The sequence below is a fragment of the Dipodomys ordii genome, unplaced genomic scaffold (genome assembly GCF_000151885.1).
Source record: "Dipodomys ordii isolate 6190 unplaced genomic scaffold, Dord_2.0 Scaffold2, whole genome shotgun sequence".
NCBI lineage: Eukaryota > Metazoa > Chordata > Mammalia > Rodentia > Heteromyidae > Dipodomys > Dipodomys ordii.
The window spans coordinates 22,668,582-22,681,552 of record NW_012267218.1 but is presented as its reverse complement, the minus strand read 5'-3'; the positions used below and the strand labels follow the sequence as shown (position 1 = coordinate 22,681,552).

Genomic DNA, 12,971 nt, shown 5'->3' with positions numbered 1-12,971 from the left:
TAATTAAAGAGTGAACAATTAAAAAAAAGAATTAAAACATAAGTCATCTGTCCAAAAAGCATGAAATGACATATACAGACTCACCATCTGTGGCAGCGATGGTGAACTCATCACCACAGGAAACCCTAATCACTTGCTTCCCACCAAGGGGTCCACCCAATAAGTTGATTCCCAGACGCTTCTTGTAATTCCCAACACCCAGCTGTCCACACTTATTGCAGCCAAAGGTCAAAAGGCGGCCTCGCTCTGAGAGAGAAGCAAAAATAATTAAGCTCTAGTGGTTCATGGAACAGAAGAAAAATGTAACCTATATAGACTTCCATTCACTAACTTCTAGTTGCTAGAAGATATGATTAGGATGCTAGCCATATGATCCTGGACCTATGGTCGCCAGGCTATCTAGACACTGTGACCATCTGGACCTACTAACAGAAAATTGTGTTTTCTCCCCCAAATTGAGTTTTTAACATGGATAACAGATACTGTCTAACTTGGAATACTTACCATACAGGCCATTTAAAGACAACAGAAGTCAAGAATTATAAGAATGAGATTCTGGGGCTGAGAATGTGGCTTAGTGGTAGAGTGCTTGCCTGGGTTTGATTCCTCAGTGCTGTGGCTTGGTAGAGTGCTAGCCTTGAGCAAAGAAAAAAAGGAGCTCATGAACATTGCCCAGGCCCTGAGTTCAAGCCTCAGGACTGGCAAAAAAAAAAAAAAGAGAGAGAGAGAGAGAGAGAGAGATTCTTATTATGAGATGCATTTATTTATCTTTTATTTATAGGGACTATCACCAAAAATGAGCCAGTGGCCCATGCCTGTAATCCAGCCTACTCAGAAGGCTGAGATCTGAAGATCGTGGTTTGAAGCCAGCCCAGGTAGGAAAGTCTGTGAGATTCTATTTCCAATTAACTAGCTGAAAAAGCTCAAAGTGGAGCTCTGGCTCAAATGGTAGTTTGCCAGCCTTGAGCAGAGAAACTCAGGGACAGTGCCTAAGCCCTGAATTTAAGACCTAAAGACCAGCATTCAATCTCTCTCTGTCTCTGTCTGTCTGTCTCTCTCTGTCTCTCTCCCACACATACACACACACACAAAGTGGATTACAGGAAGCTGTCAGATCAGAACATGCATTGTTCATAGTATAAAGGAGCCTGAGCTCCTAATGCATGAGATATGATTGATAGTCAACTCACCATCAATAGCAGCTGTATGAGTCTTGCCTGGGGCAATGGTACGGATCTTATAAAAGGATAACTGTTTAGCCAGGGTAAAGGAAGTTGTGTAAGGAACTTCATGGTATGCCTGAAACAAGTAAAACACAAAGACTCATGAAGTAAAAAATGAAGGGATAATTAAACTGAGAATGGAAAAGGTCATGGTGACCAAAAAGTCTTTCAACAAACCATGTTACTGAGTGCCAGGAAGTTTGCCATCTTTAAAAGGATACAAGAAGAAATAAGCTCAACATGTCAACAAGAATTTAGCATACCAAGCAGGACTTTCTGACAACACATTTTTATATTCTGAGTGAAAAGTGTGTAATACATGAACACTGTAGAAGTTTTTTTTTTCCTTTTTTCTTTTTGGTCGGTCATGAGGCTTGAACTCTGGGCTTGAGTGCTGTCCCTGAGTTCTTCAGCTCAAGACTAGTGCTCTACCACTTTAAGCCACAGCACTACTTCTATTTTCTGGTGTTTAATTGGAGATAAGAGTCTCATGGACTTTCCTGCCTGGGCTGGCTTTGAACTGTGATCCTTGGATCTCAGCCTTCTGAGTAGCCAGGATTACAGGTGTGAGCCACTGGCACCTAGAAAAGATATTATTTTAAGGACAGACTCCCTGACATTGTTTTGGTTATATATTCTGCACACCTAACAATAGCAGGAAAAAGAATTGAAATCAGAAGAATCTCTCCAGCCTCTAAGTAATCAGTTACTGAAGATTTAATTTCACCCACGGAGCAGTGTTTCATCACTTTTTAAAACCCATAAGGCCTTTTGAGTTCATATTAAAAGAAAAATACCCTCACATAAATTAAAATTTCACAACAAATCTAGTTTTCTAACAAAACACAAAAATCAAGTAGTAATTCTGAACAAACCTTTCAAATTACATATTCTTCAGCCTTGCCCTGACTTTGTAATCTTCTAAGACTCACTACTTCAAAGACTTAAAACTCTACTCTATCCTTTTTCATTGAGTGAGGAAATTTATGTTTCTTAACTTGACTCTTTAGAGATGACACAAAGTAGTCTGTAGTCCTAGCTACTCAGGAGGCTGAGATCTGAGGACTGCGGTTCAAAGCCAGCTAGGGGGCAGGAAACTCTGTGAGAGTCTAATCTTCAATAAAACACCAGAAAACCAGAAGTGGCACTGTGGCTCAAGTGGTAGAGCGCTAGCTTTGAGCAGAAGAGCTCAGGGACAGAGCCCAGGTCCAGAGTTGAAGCCCCATGACTAACAACAACAAAAAAAGACAGAAAGTCATGCTATTACACATAGAGAAAAACCAAGACTATCATTCAAAGAGAAAAACCAAGACTATCATTGGTTAATTTGGTGACATCCTTAAAGGAGGAAAATGGTAATTACATTTAGTAAGCAGTGTTTTAGAAACAATAAATCTATGGGCTGGGAAGGTGGCGCAGTGGTAGAGTGCTTGCCTTGCATGCTTGAGGCCTGGGTTCGATTCCTCAGCACCACATAAGCAGAAAAAAAAAAGTAGGAAGTGGTGCTGTGGCTCAAGTGGTAGAGTACTAGCCTTGAGCTGAAGAGCTGAGGGACAGCACCCAGGCCCAGAGTTCAGGCCCCACAACTGGACCCAAAAAAACAACAAAAAGAAACAATAAATCTAAAATCTCTCCAGGGAGGTGATATATTAGAATGTTCCTTTTTCACAGTAATTTTCCTGTTCCTATTCCAGTAATAAGGATAGAACCTACAATTTTGTTTGCTGTTATCAATTTTATTGAGCTATAACATACTGCAAAATATTGTCAGTCTGATTATTTTTCTGTTCTGTAAAATCACTCTAGTTAAGACACAGACCATTTCCAGCACCAGAGATAATGGGTAATCTTTTCACTTTTTTGTTAAGACCCACACTCCTCCAAGAAGTAACTTCTCTTGACTAATGCCACAGTAATTTAATTTTGAATGTTGCTAAATTTCACATCTATAATCATACAGTATGTGCCTTTTGTGGCTGTCTTCTTTTGCTGAATGCAATATGTATTCTTTATTCTTAAATCAACTTCTATGGTCACTAACCAATAACAGTATTCCAAAGGTATTCCAGTCTACAATAGTTCTGACAATGTGGTCAGGACATCAAGAGAATACTCACTTCGTGATTGATGATTCCAGACATGCACTGATTCAGACCCAGTTTGTTGAACTCATTGAGCCCACAGGCCAGCACTTTGCCTGACTGAGTCAGCAGAAAGGTCCCATCACAGCCACACTGAACAGCAACAATAATTAAGGCCTTGGGAACATCCACCTGCAAAGAAATAGTAAATCAGAAAAAAAAAATCTAAGTACCGCATTCATATTAGGAAAACCCCTTAGTCTTTCACAAAAGGACTTGCTACATTCAGAAGAATGATTATAAGGAAATATAGTTGAACTGTTCTCTTCAGATTTGCCCAGTAGTTTGAAGGCTACCCTTTGCAAGGTAGAACGCAAATTTTAATATATAAAGGAAAAAGTGGCAGTTCTAGGACAACTAAGTAGACAGATTCTATAGATCTGTTTTAGCAACAGATCTTACTTCTCTGGAAAAGAAAACTTGAGAGAAAGAGCAATACAAGTGCTGGGAAAGGATTGGCCTTAATCCCTCACTGGCTTTGTCTAATGAGACAGAGAGTACCTTGACATTTACAAAACAAGTTCAACAGCCCTTTGGATCCTGATCTGGTCTTATTTTTGGTTAGTACTAGAAATTTTGAACTTAGCACCTCATGTTTGTTAGGCTGGCACAGTATGCCTCTAGCCTACTGATCTGTTAATTAAAAAAAGAAAGAAAAAAGTGATAGAACTGGGTGCCAGTGGCTTATGCCTATAATCTTAGGTATCCAGGAGGCTGAGATCTAAGGATTACAGTTCAAAGCCAGCCTAGGCAAGAAAGACTGTGAGATTCTTACCTCTAATTAACCAACAAAAAACAGAGCCGTGATTCAAGTGGTAGAGTGCCACACACACACACACACACACACACACACACACACACACACACACACACACGAAGTGACAAGAGTAAGAGAATGTGGCTTAGCTTAATGGTAGAGTGCTTGCCTTGCATGCAAGAAGCCCTGGGTTTGATTCCTCAGTACCACTTAAGCAGAAAAAGCTGGAAGTGGCATTGTGGCTCAAGTGGTAGAATGCTAGCTTTGAGCAAAAGAAGCTCAGGGACAGTGCCCAGGTCCTGAGTTCAAGCCTCAGGTCTAGCAAAAAAAAAAAAAAAAAAAGTAGTCGTCTTCCAAATATATACTTCTACAGCTAACTACACAGGGTTAAAGAAAGAGAGTGACAGATGTGGCCATGATGGCTATTTGTGAAATGTGAGTCCCAAGTTTCGACTACCGCCTCTTTAGGAGAAAAGGAACAGCTATATATAAATTCCAATGAGGATAGTCTCCATACCATCAGTTAATGTTTAAATAAAAACTGGTAACAGTACGTAGTGTAGTGGATGTCAGCCAGTATAAACTTGTCCCCAGGGAGTGAGAGAGATGTGCTTTTCCTTCAGAGAGCCAGTTCTGATAGTCTTGGGAGTAGTCACATGTTTCAGACCACATGATCTCAAAGCAAAAAAAGATCTACTCATCTGGTGTTCAACTGTACACAGATGGGAAAATGTTTAGTCATATGTTTAGCTATACTTGAATTTTTTGCTGTACTTTTTTCTAGTAGTTGTGATATGATACCACAATGTTCATAGTACCTATACCTACTCTCTCAACTTCCTGACTTTTTCAGATGACAAGACCACATATAACTGAATTAGGAGTCTTAGATTGTCAGGCTCTCAGATAGGAATTTCTTCAGAAATTAACACTTTAATATGAGGAGTCAACGATAGGGTGAAAGGATATATTTTTAGGGGTTATGTGTTTTACACAGGCTTTAGGAAGAAGCTGTTTGACTTTACCTTTTGTGGTGTACAATAATCCTCTTCTGAATCCAAACCTAGACGTCCTGAAACATGCATAAGAAATAAAGCCATTATGATGAGGATCTTTATACCAATGAGGATGTTCTATAAGAGTCTGTTACTGAATTAACATTTCTCAGAGGCTAAATGATGTGCTTAGATTCACACAGTCTGAAATCAAGCTGTACACCTGAGCTATACCTACCATATTCACCACAGCCCCAAGAATAGACTTCTTTGTTCCGTGTCAGAACCACCACATGATTATCCCCACAGGAGACTTGTTCCACCGGATTGTCGAGGAAGAAATTCAGCTGCATAGGTTCCAGAACTTCAGGGCCAGCAACTTTGTCCATCCCCATACAGCCGTAATAATCAGATCCAAAGGCATAGAGCTGACCTTCATCTGCACAAGGAAGTAAAACAGTTCATCACAGGAATGACTTATTTTGTCCAACCAGAAAACTGAATAGGGATAGAATGAAGACTACCCCAGCCAATGATCTCATGTGAGATGATTACATCCGAAGTCTAAATAATAAACCATGTAAGTCTAGAGCTATTTCCAGTTAAGGAGTCACACGAAGTATTACTATAATGACTAAGTTATTTTGTTGTTGTTTTTAGTTCCCCAGCACTAGAATATGAACTTAGGCCTCTTGCTTACTCAGTTAGTCTCTATCATGTAAGCCATGCAGCCAGCCTGGCTTTTTGTTGGTAATTTTGGATATGGACTTTTCTGTCCAGGTTGGCTTTGAATTGCAATCCTCTGGATCTCAGCCTCCTGAGTAGCTAAGACTACAGGTGTGAACCATCAGCACTAGGTTTTATGAAGTTCTAAAAAAGGTAGTATTACCAAGTCAAAAAGGACTCTACATTTTTACTAGTCTTCTATATTTTGTAAGTAAAGAGAAAAGTACTAAGGTTTCATAAAATGCTAAGACCCAAACTAGATTTAATTTTTGGTCCTAATTTTGTGCTATACAGAGTCTGAACAGGTAGGGAGATTATGTTCCTATTTTCCAAATGTCTTTTTCCTTTTCCCAAATACAACAAATGTCTCCCTAATCCATAACCTGTGTTATTGATGTGACTTCCCCTTGTTCATCACTTCCTAATTCATGGCAAAATAAACTTGAATTGTCATGAATGAGTTGTTTATAATGTCTTTTGGTTTTTCTGGATTTTTATTGTGTTGTTATAAAATCCCATCTAAAACTGCCAGGTAGTGGTGGCTCGTGCCTGTGATTCTAGTTACTCAGAAGGCTGAGGATCTGAGGATCTTGGTTTGAAGCCAGACCAGGTAGGAAAAGTCTGTGAAACTCTTATCTCAAATTAACCACCAGAAAATTGGAAGTAGCCCTGTGGCTCAAAGTAGTAGAGCTCTAGCCTTGAGCACAAAAGCTTGGGATAGTGCTCAAGCCCTGAGTTCAAGCCCCACAACCAACCAAAATAAATAATCAAAATAAATAAAAGAGAAGAACATTCAGCACCATAACCTACCATAACCTAAATGGCTCTCAAATGCTTTCTGCTAATGGCTTACCTGTCACACAGACAGTGAAATCATCACCACATGAGACCTGACGGATAGCTTTGCCTTGCAATTTTTCCACGTGCTTTGGTTGTCGATAGGAAGCTTTGTCTCCATGGCCCAGCTGACCGTGGAGTTTAGTACCCCCTTGCATGTTCTGTGAAATGAAGAGGTTGTGAAGTTGTAACTTTTCACACTAAAAGCTAATTACTAACTTCTTATGAAGAAAAATGGTAGAAAAAGAATAGTTTAAAGAAAATAATGGATAAGGGGATCAGACCTTTTAGTATGCAGCACAAAACCTCTACTGACAGGTAACGATTTTTACAAGTATACATGTCCACATCCATTAGGATATGAATCGGACATATTAATTTTGTCTTTGTTCTTCAAATCTAAGCTGAAACTATATATTTAATCATGGGTGATGTTGAAAAATTCTCCATAAAGTATAATTTCATTGCTTTCTACAAGAGTCTAGCTTTTAGGAGTTTTACAAATTTTAGTCATTTTCCCAGAAAAGCAAGAAAGAAATCTTGCTATATCAAAGAAGCTGCTACACAGCACTGATACATGACTTTCCAAGTTTTACATGTACAGATAATTCTTCCCATTCAATGACTCAACTATAAGTCTTTCTATAATTTTTTTTTTTTTTGGTTGGTTGTAGAGCTTGAACTTAGGGCCTGGGCATTGTCCCTGAGTTATTTTGCTCAAGACAAGCACTCTACCACTTTGAGCCACAGCTCTACTTATGATTTTTCTGGTACTTAACTGGAGATTAAAGAGTGTCATAGACTTCCTGCTTGGGCTGGCTTTGAACCACAACCCTCAGAACTCAGCCTTCTGAGTTAACTAGGATTACACCAGCACTCTGCTTTATAGTTTTGTGGGTTTTTTTTTTTTTTTTTTTTGTCATGGGGCTTGAACTCTGGGCCTGGGTAGTGTCCCTCAGCTCTTCAGCTCAAGGCAAGCACTCTACCACTTGAGCTACAGTGCCACTTCTGGTTTTCTGGTTGTTAACTGGAGATAAGAGTCTCAAGAACTTTCCTGCCCAGGCTGGCTTTGAACTGTGATCCTCAGATTTCAGCCTCCTGAGTAGCTAGGATTACAGCTGTAAGCCACCAGCGCCTGGCTTATGGTTTTTTTGATGCTGGTCCTAAGGCTTCCTGAGCTTTTATTGCTCAAGTCTAGTACTTTACCACTTGAGCCATAGCTCTATTGGAGTTTTGCTAATTGGTTATAAAAGTCTCATGGACTTCTTCCTGTCTGGGCTGGCTTTGAGTCCCTAGGATTACAGTTGTGAGCCACCGGTGCCAGCCTATAAATGGTTTTTAAAGTACTGGTTTCATTCTATTTTGGTAACTGCCCAGGGGCTAATATTGTAAGGGGGCAGGTGTTAGGAAATAGCAGGAAACTGTCATTCCATCCTAAGCCAAATCATTCATTCTTTATTTCAATAATAGTTTGTGTGTCCACTCTCACGTATTAGGGCTTCAGAAGCGAGTAAGATTTAGTTCCTATACTAACTGAGAAGGTATCTGAAACTACTGGGAGGGTGGGGGAGCTCCCTCAGAGAGAAACCAAGCGAACATGCTATTATGGAACACAGCTTCAAGAAGGAAGGAGTGGTTAACTATATCAAACGTTGCTGAGAGGTCTAGCTAGGCAAGGGTTAAAAAGCATCTATTTTGCTTTACCAATTTATCATTTGCTCAAGACACATTTCAAATGAATGTCAGGGAATGAAGCTGCAACTGTAGATGAGTGAGGAGAGGGAGGTAAGAAAATAGGCAGCAAGCACAGTTTGTTAAGAAGGTGAGAGTCAGGGCAGAATCTAGACAGCAACAAAGGAAAATCTGTATGGGTATGGAGGATATAACCAGTCATTTTCAATCACAGGTGAGGGTCTCAGAGGCTTCCTGACATGGTATATGCTTTGTTTACAAAGCTATTTCACAGACACTCCTGTTCTGACCCTCATAGTAACATTAACAGAGTAACAAATTTGTCTGAAATCATCCAAATGTAAATGGCAACCTGATTCCAAACCTAAGACTCCCTCCCATCTTCCCCTACTCCCATACTCTCTCCCCTTCCTCCCAGTTATGGGCAGACCAAATCCTTGCTCTCACAAGGGCCGATATACCAACTCCCTCTTGTAGTCCTGAAACATAGCTAACTAACAAATGATTAGGACAGCTTGGGTCCCTTAAGCAACCAGGCTGACAGCATTGCTCCACTTACCACCCAGGTGTATAGTTCCTTCTCCACTGTGACCACAGCAAAATGTGTATTCCCGGCGCACACCTGCCGAGCACTACAGCCACTTTTGATGACATCCAATTTCTGGGGTGTGGATTTTCCACCACCCCAAACATATACTTCACTGGTTCGTGATGTTACCACAGCAATGGGTGCTTCAGTCACGGTACTTGACCTGCCAACAACCCCCAGAACAAAGGCACATTGAATGTGCAATTAGTACCTAAGAATGCTGTGGCTAGTATTGACAACCTAGGTTTGAGAAAGTATGTTCTCTCAACTCTTGCTTTGCAAAGCCTGCCTGAGGGCAGAGTAGAATCACAGATTCCAATCTGATTTGCAACATTTATACTTTCCAACACTCACCATGCAATGATACCCACTTTTTTTTTTTTCCAGTCCTGGGGCTTGAACTCAGGGCCTGAGCACTGTCCCTGAGTTTCTTTTGCCCAAGGCTAGCACTCTACCACTTGAGCCACAGCATCACTTCCAGCCTTTTCTGTTTATGTGGTACTGAGGAATTGAACCCAGGGCTTCATGCATGCTAGGCCAGCACTCTACCACTGAGTCACCTTCCCAGCCCTGATATCTACTTTAGTATGAGGGTGACTTATAGTTTTCTCCTTAGAAGTGAGTCTGACATATAAGCAGATGTTGACTCCTGACAGGATTTCAAAGGCTACTGGGATCAACTAATCTTCATGGTGAGAAGCGAGGATATACAGACTCATTTGAACATTACCTTGGTCTCTTTGTAGGTCCATTAAGCAGAGTGACTTTTTCCTCCATCTCTCTACCAAATGAAAAAAGGATGAGTAAAACAACAGATTCTAAACTGTAACATGTCTCAATACATGTCAAACTGAATCCTCTTATTAATCATAAGCATCCTACAATATGGTAATACCTTTAGGAAAATATCTCTATACTCACACCTGGCATTAGATACAAAGTGACCAGTGGTTTGGGGCCATTTACTTTTTATCTCCAATAAACAGACTAGACTGAAGCAGGGAACACATGATAGATCCTCTGATGCAAGTAATGGACATCTCCATCTACTTGGCCACCTGCCCAAATGCAAAATCTCCAGTCCTACCCTTGTTATCTTTTTTCCAAACCAGCTTGACTTTCTGATTCCTCCTCCCTTTTTTTTGGCCAGTCCTGGGGGTTGAACTCAGGGTCTGGGCACGCTGTCCTTCAGCTTTTTTTTTTTTTCTTAAAGCAAGGTGCTGGGTGGCTCACATCAGCTACTCAGGAGGCTAAGATCTGGGGATCACAGTTTGAAACCAGCCTGGGCAGAAAAGTCCCCATGACTCTTTTTTTCCGTCGGTCATGGGGCTTGAACTCTGGGCTTGGGCGCTGTCCCCGCGCTCTTCAGCTCAAGGTGAGCACTCTACCGCTTGAGCCACAGCACCACTTCTGGTTTTCTAGTGGTAACTGGAGATAAGAGTCTCACGGACTTTCCTGCTTGGGCTGGCTTTGAATCGAGATCCTCAGATCTCAGCCTTTTGAATGTCCAAGTAACTACTCAAAAACGAAGTGCAGCTATAACTCAAAGTGGTAGAGTGCTAGCCTTGAACAAAGAGCTCAGGGACAGCTTCCAGGCCCTGAGTTCAAGCCTTATAAGCCCCCCCCACACACACACCAGGCCCTGAGTTCAAGCCTTATAAGCCCCCCCACCACACCAGGCCCTGAGTTCAAGCCCTATAACCGACACACACACACACACACACACACACTTTTTTTTTTGTCAGTTGTGAGGCTTGAACTCTGGTCCTGGACACTGTAGCTCAGCTCTTCAGCTCAAGGCTAGCACTCTTTTTTTTTATTTTGTCGGTCGTGGGGCTTGAACTCTGGGCCTGGGCGCTGTCCCTCAGCTCTTCAGCTCAAGGCGAGCGCTCTACCACTTGAGCTATAGCACCACTTCTGGTTTTCTGGTGGTTTATTGGAGATAGGAGTCTCACGGTCTCTCCTGCCCAGGCTGGCTTTGAACCGCAATCCTCAGATCTCAGCCTCCTGAGTAGCTAGGATTACAGGCGTGAGCCACCAGCGCCCGGCTAAATCTGAGACTCTTATCTCCACAAATTAGCAAAAAGCTGGAAGTAGACCTGCTGCTCAAGTGGCAGAGTGCCAGCCTTGAGCAAAAGAGCTAAAGGAGAGCACCCAGGCTAAAGGAGAGCACCAAGTCTCACAGACTTGCCTGCCCAGGCTGGCTTTGAACTGCAATCTTCAAATCTCAGCCTCCAGAGTAGCTAGGATTATAGGCGGGAACTACCAATGTGTCCTGCTGACAGCCTTATTTTTGTAATTGGCAACACTCTCACCCATTCTCTCCCAATCAAATTCAGTTACCTCTAACCCTTCTCTCCTTTCTTCAACATTTAATTTCTATATGTTTACCTATCAGTACTTTTTCTCTTTGCCATTGCTTTTTGAGACCGATGTCTCAATGATTTCCATACTGACTTTCAACTAGCTATATGTCCTAGGGTGGCTTCAAACTTGAAATATTTGTGCCTCAGCCTCCCAAGTGCTGAGATTGCAGGTATATGCCATCATACCTGACCACAATACCTTTTAAAACTCAACTCTTCCTGCCGAAGTCCTATCATCTTAGTTGTGAACGTTTGTACTATAGTAGGGTTTCCTAGCCAGCCAAACCTAGTAGAGTCCTAATCTGCTTTCATTAGTCCTATTTTAACCTAATCATAGTACTGCTAAATGACTCTTCCTTAGGTACATCTCTCATCATATGAACTGCTCTTCACAATCACTGAATACTTATGTACTCTCTTGAGCCAAACCTGGCATTCAAGATTCTCTACCTTCCTTCCTTTCACTAAGAATCCATGTTCTAGCCAGGGTTATTATTCAACATAAATTTATTATTGTTCTACTACTGATGAACTATGGTGGTAGTAGGCAGACATCAGTAATTCTTTTTAAATTTCGGAATAGTTTATGCAAATAATTTCCTACCACTAAGAATTATTTTTGCTGGGTGCCAGTGGCTCAACATAATCCTAGCTACTCAGGAGGCTGAGATCTGAGGGTCATGGTTCAAAGCCAGCCCAGGCAGGAAAATCCGTGAGACTCATCTCCAATTACCTACCAGAAAACTGGAAGTGGTGCTGTGGCTCAAGTGGTAGAGTGCTCGTCTTGAGCTGAAGAGCTCAGCCCAGGCCCCATGACTGATCAAAAAAACAAACAAAAAAATTTTTTTAAAATAGTACTGGAGTTTGAACTCAAGCCCCTTAGTTGCTGAGCTGGCATTCTACTGCTGAGCTATGCCTACAGACCCAAGCACTGGAAATTTTGAAAGCTCCTGAAGAAGGACTAGAACCACTAATCTAGCCAAATAGGACTATGTGTTTCTTGAGTACTTCCCACAATTTCTTGTGCCCATGCTTTTATGTTATAGTTTTTTTTGGGGGGTCAGTCATGGGGCTTGAACTCTGGGCCCTGGGCCCTGTCCCTGAGCTCTTCAGCTCAAAGCTGGCACTCTACCACTTTCAGTTTTCTGAGTGGTTTATTGGAGATAAGAGTCTCACAGACTTTCCTGCCCAGGCTGGGCTGAACCCCGATCCTCAGACCTCAGCCTCCTGAGTAGCTTACAGAGGTGAGTTGGTCATGGGGCTTGAACTCAGGACCTGGGTGTTGTTCATGAGCTCTTTTTGCTCAAGGCTAGTGGTCTATCACTTTGAACGACAGTTCCACTTCCAGTTTTCTGGTAGTTAACTGGAGATAGGTCTCACAGAAGCAGGGCACTGGTGGCTCATTCCTATAATTCTAGCTACTCAGGAGGCTGAGATCTGAGGATTGTGGTTTGAAGCTAGCACACGCAGTAAAGTTCATGAGATGCCTATCTCCAATAAACTATTCAGAAAAGGCCAGAAGTGGCATTGTGGCTCAAGTAGTAATCCATTTGCCTAACCAAGTGCAAAGTTCTGAGTTCAAAACCCAGTATCAACAAAAATAAAAATAACGATTTAAAAAAATCAAAACAAAACCAAAGTTGGT

The 12,971-nt window shown here is 41.6% G+C and overlaps 1 protein-coding gene across 1 annotated transcript in view; it reads right to left on the bottom strand.

Annotated features, from left to right (window-relative positions):
• The window catches only part of Nek9 (NIMA-related kinase 9), a 44,279-nt gene that overhangs the window by 15,117 nt on the left and 16,191 nt on the right, over window positions 1-12,971 (bottom strand). The window contains exons 9-16 of the mRNA XM_013016403.1: window positions 9,691-9,741; window positions 8,931-9,123; window positions 6,696-6,840; window positions 5,355-5,555; window positions 5,147-5,193; window positions 3,341-3,496; window positions 1,191-1,299; window positions 85-246 (exon numbers count right to left, since the gene is read on the bottom strand). Of these exons, the coding sequence (XP_012871857.1) occupies window positions 85-246; window positions 1,191-1,299; window positions 3,341-3,496; window positions 5,147-5,193; window positions 5,355-5,555; window positions 6,696-6,840; window positions 8,931-9,123; window positions 9,691-9,741 (1,064 nt within the window). The remainder of the gene's footprint in view (window positions 1-84; window positions 247-1,190; window positions 1,300-3,340; window positions 3,497-5,146; window positions 5,194-5,354; window positions 5,556-6,695; window positions 6,841-8,930; window positions 9,124-9,690; window positions 9,742-12,971) is intronic.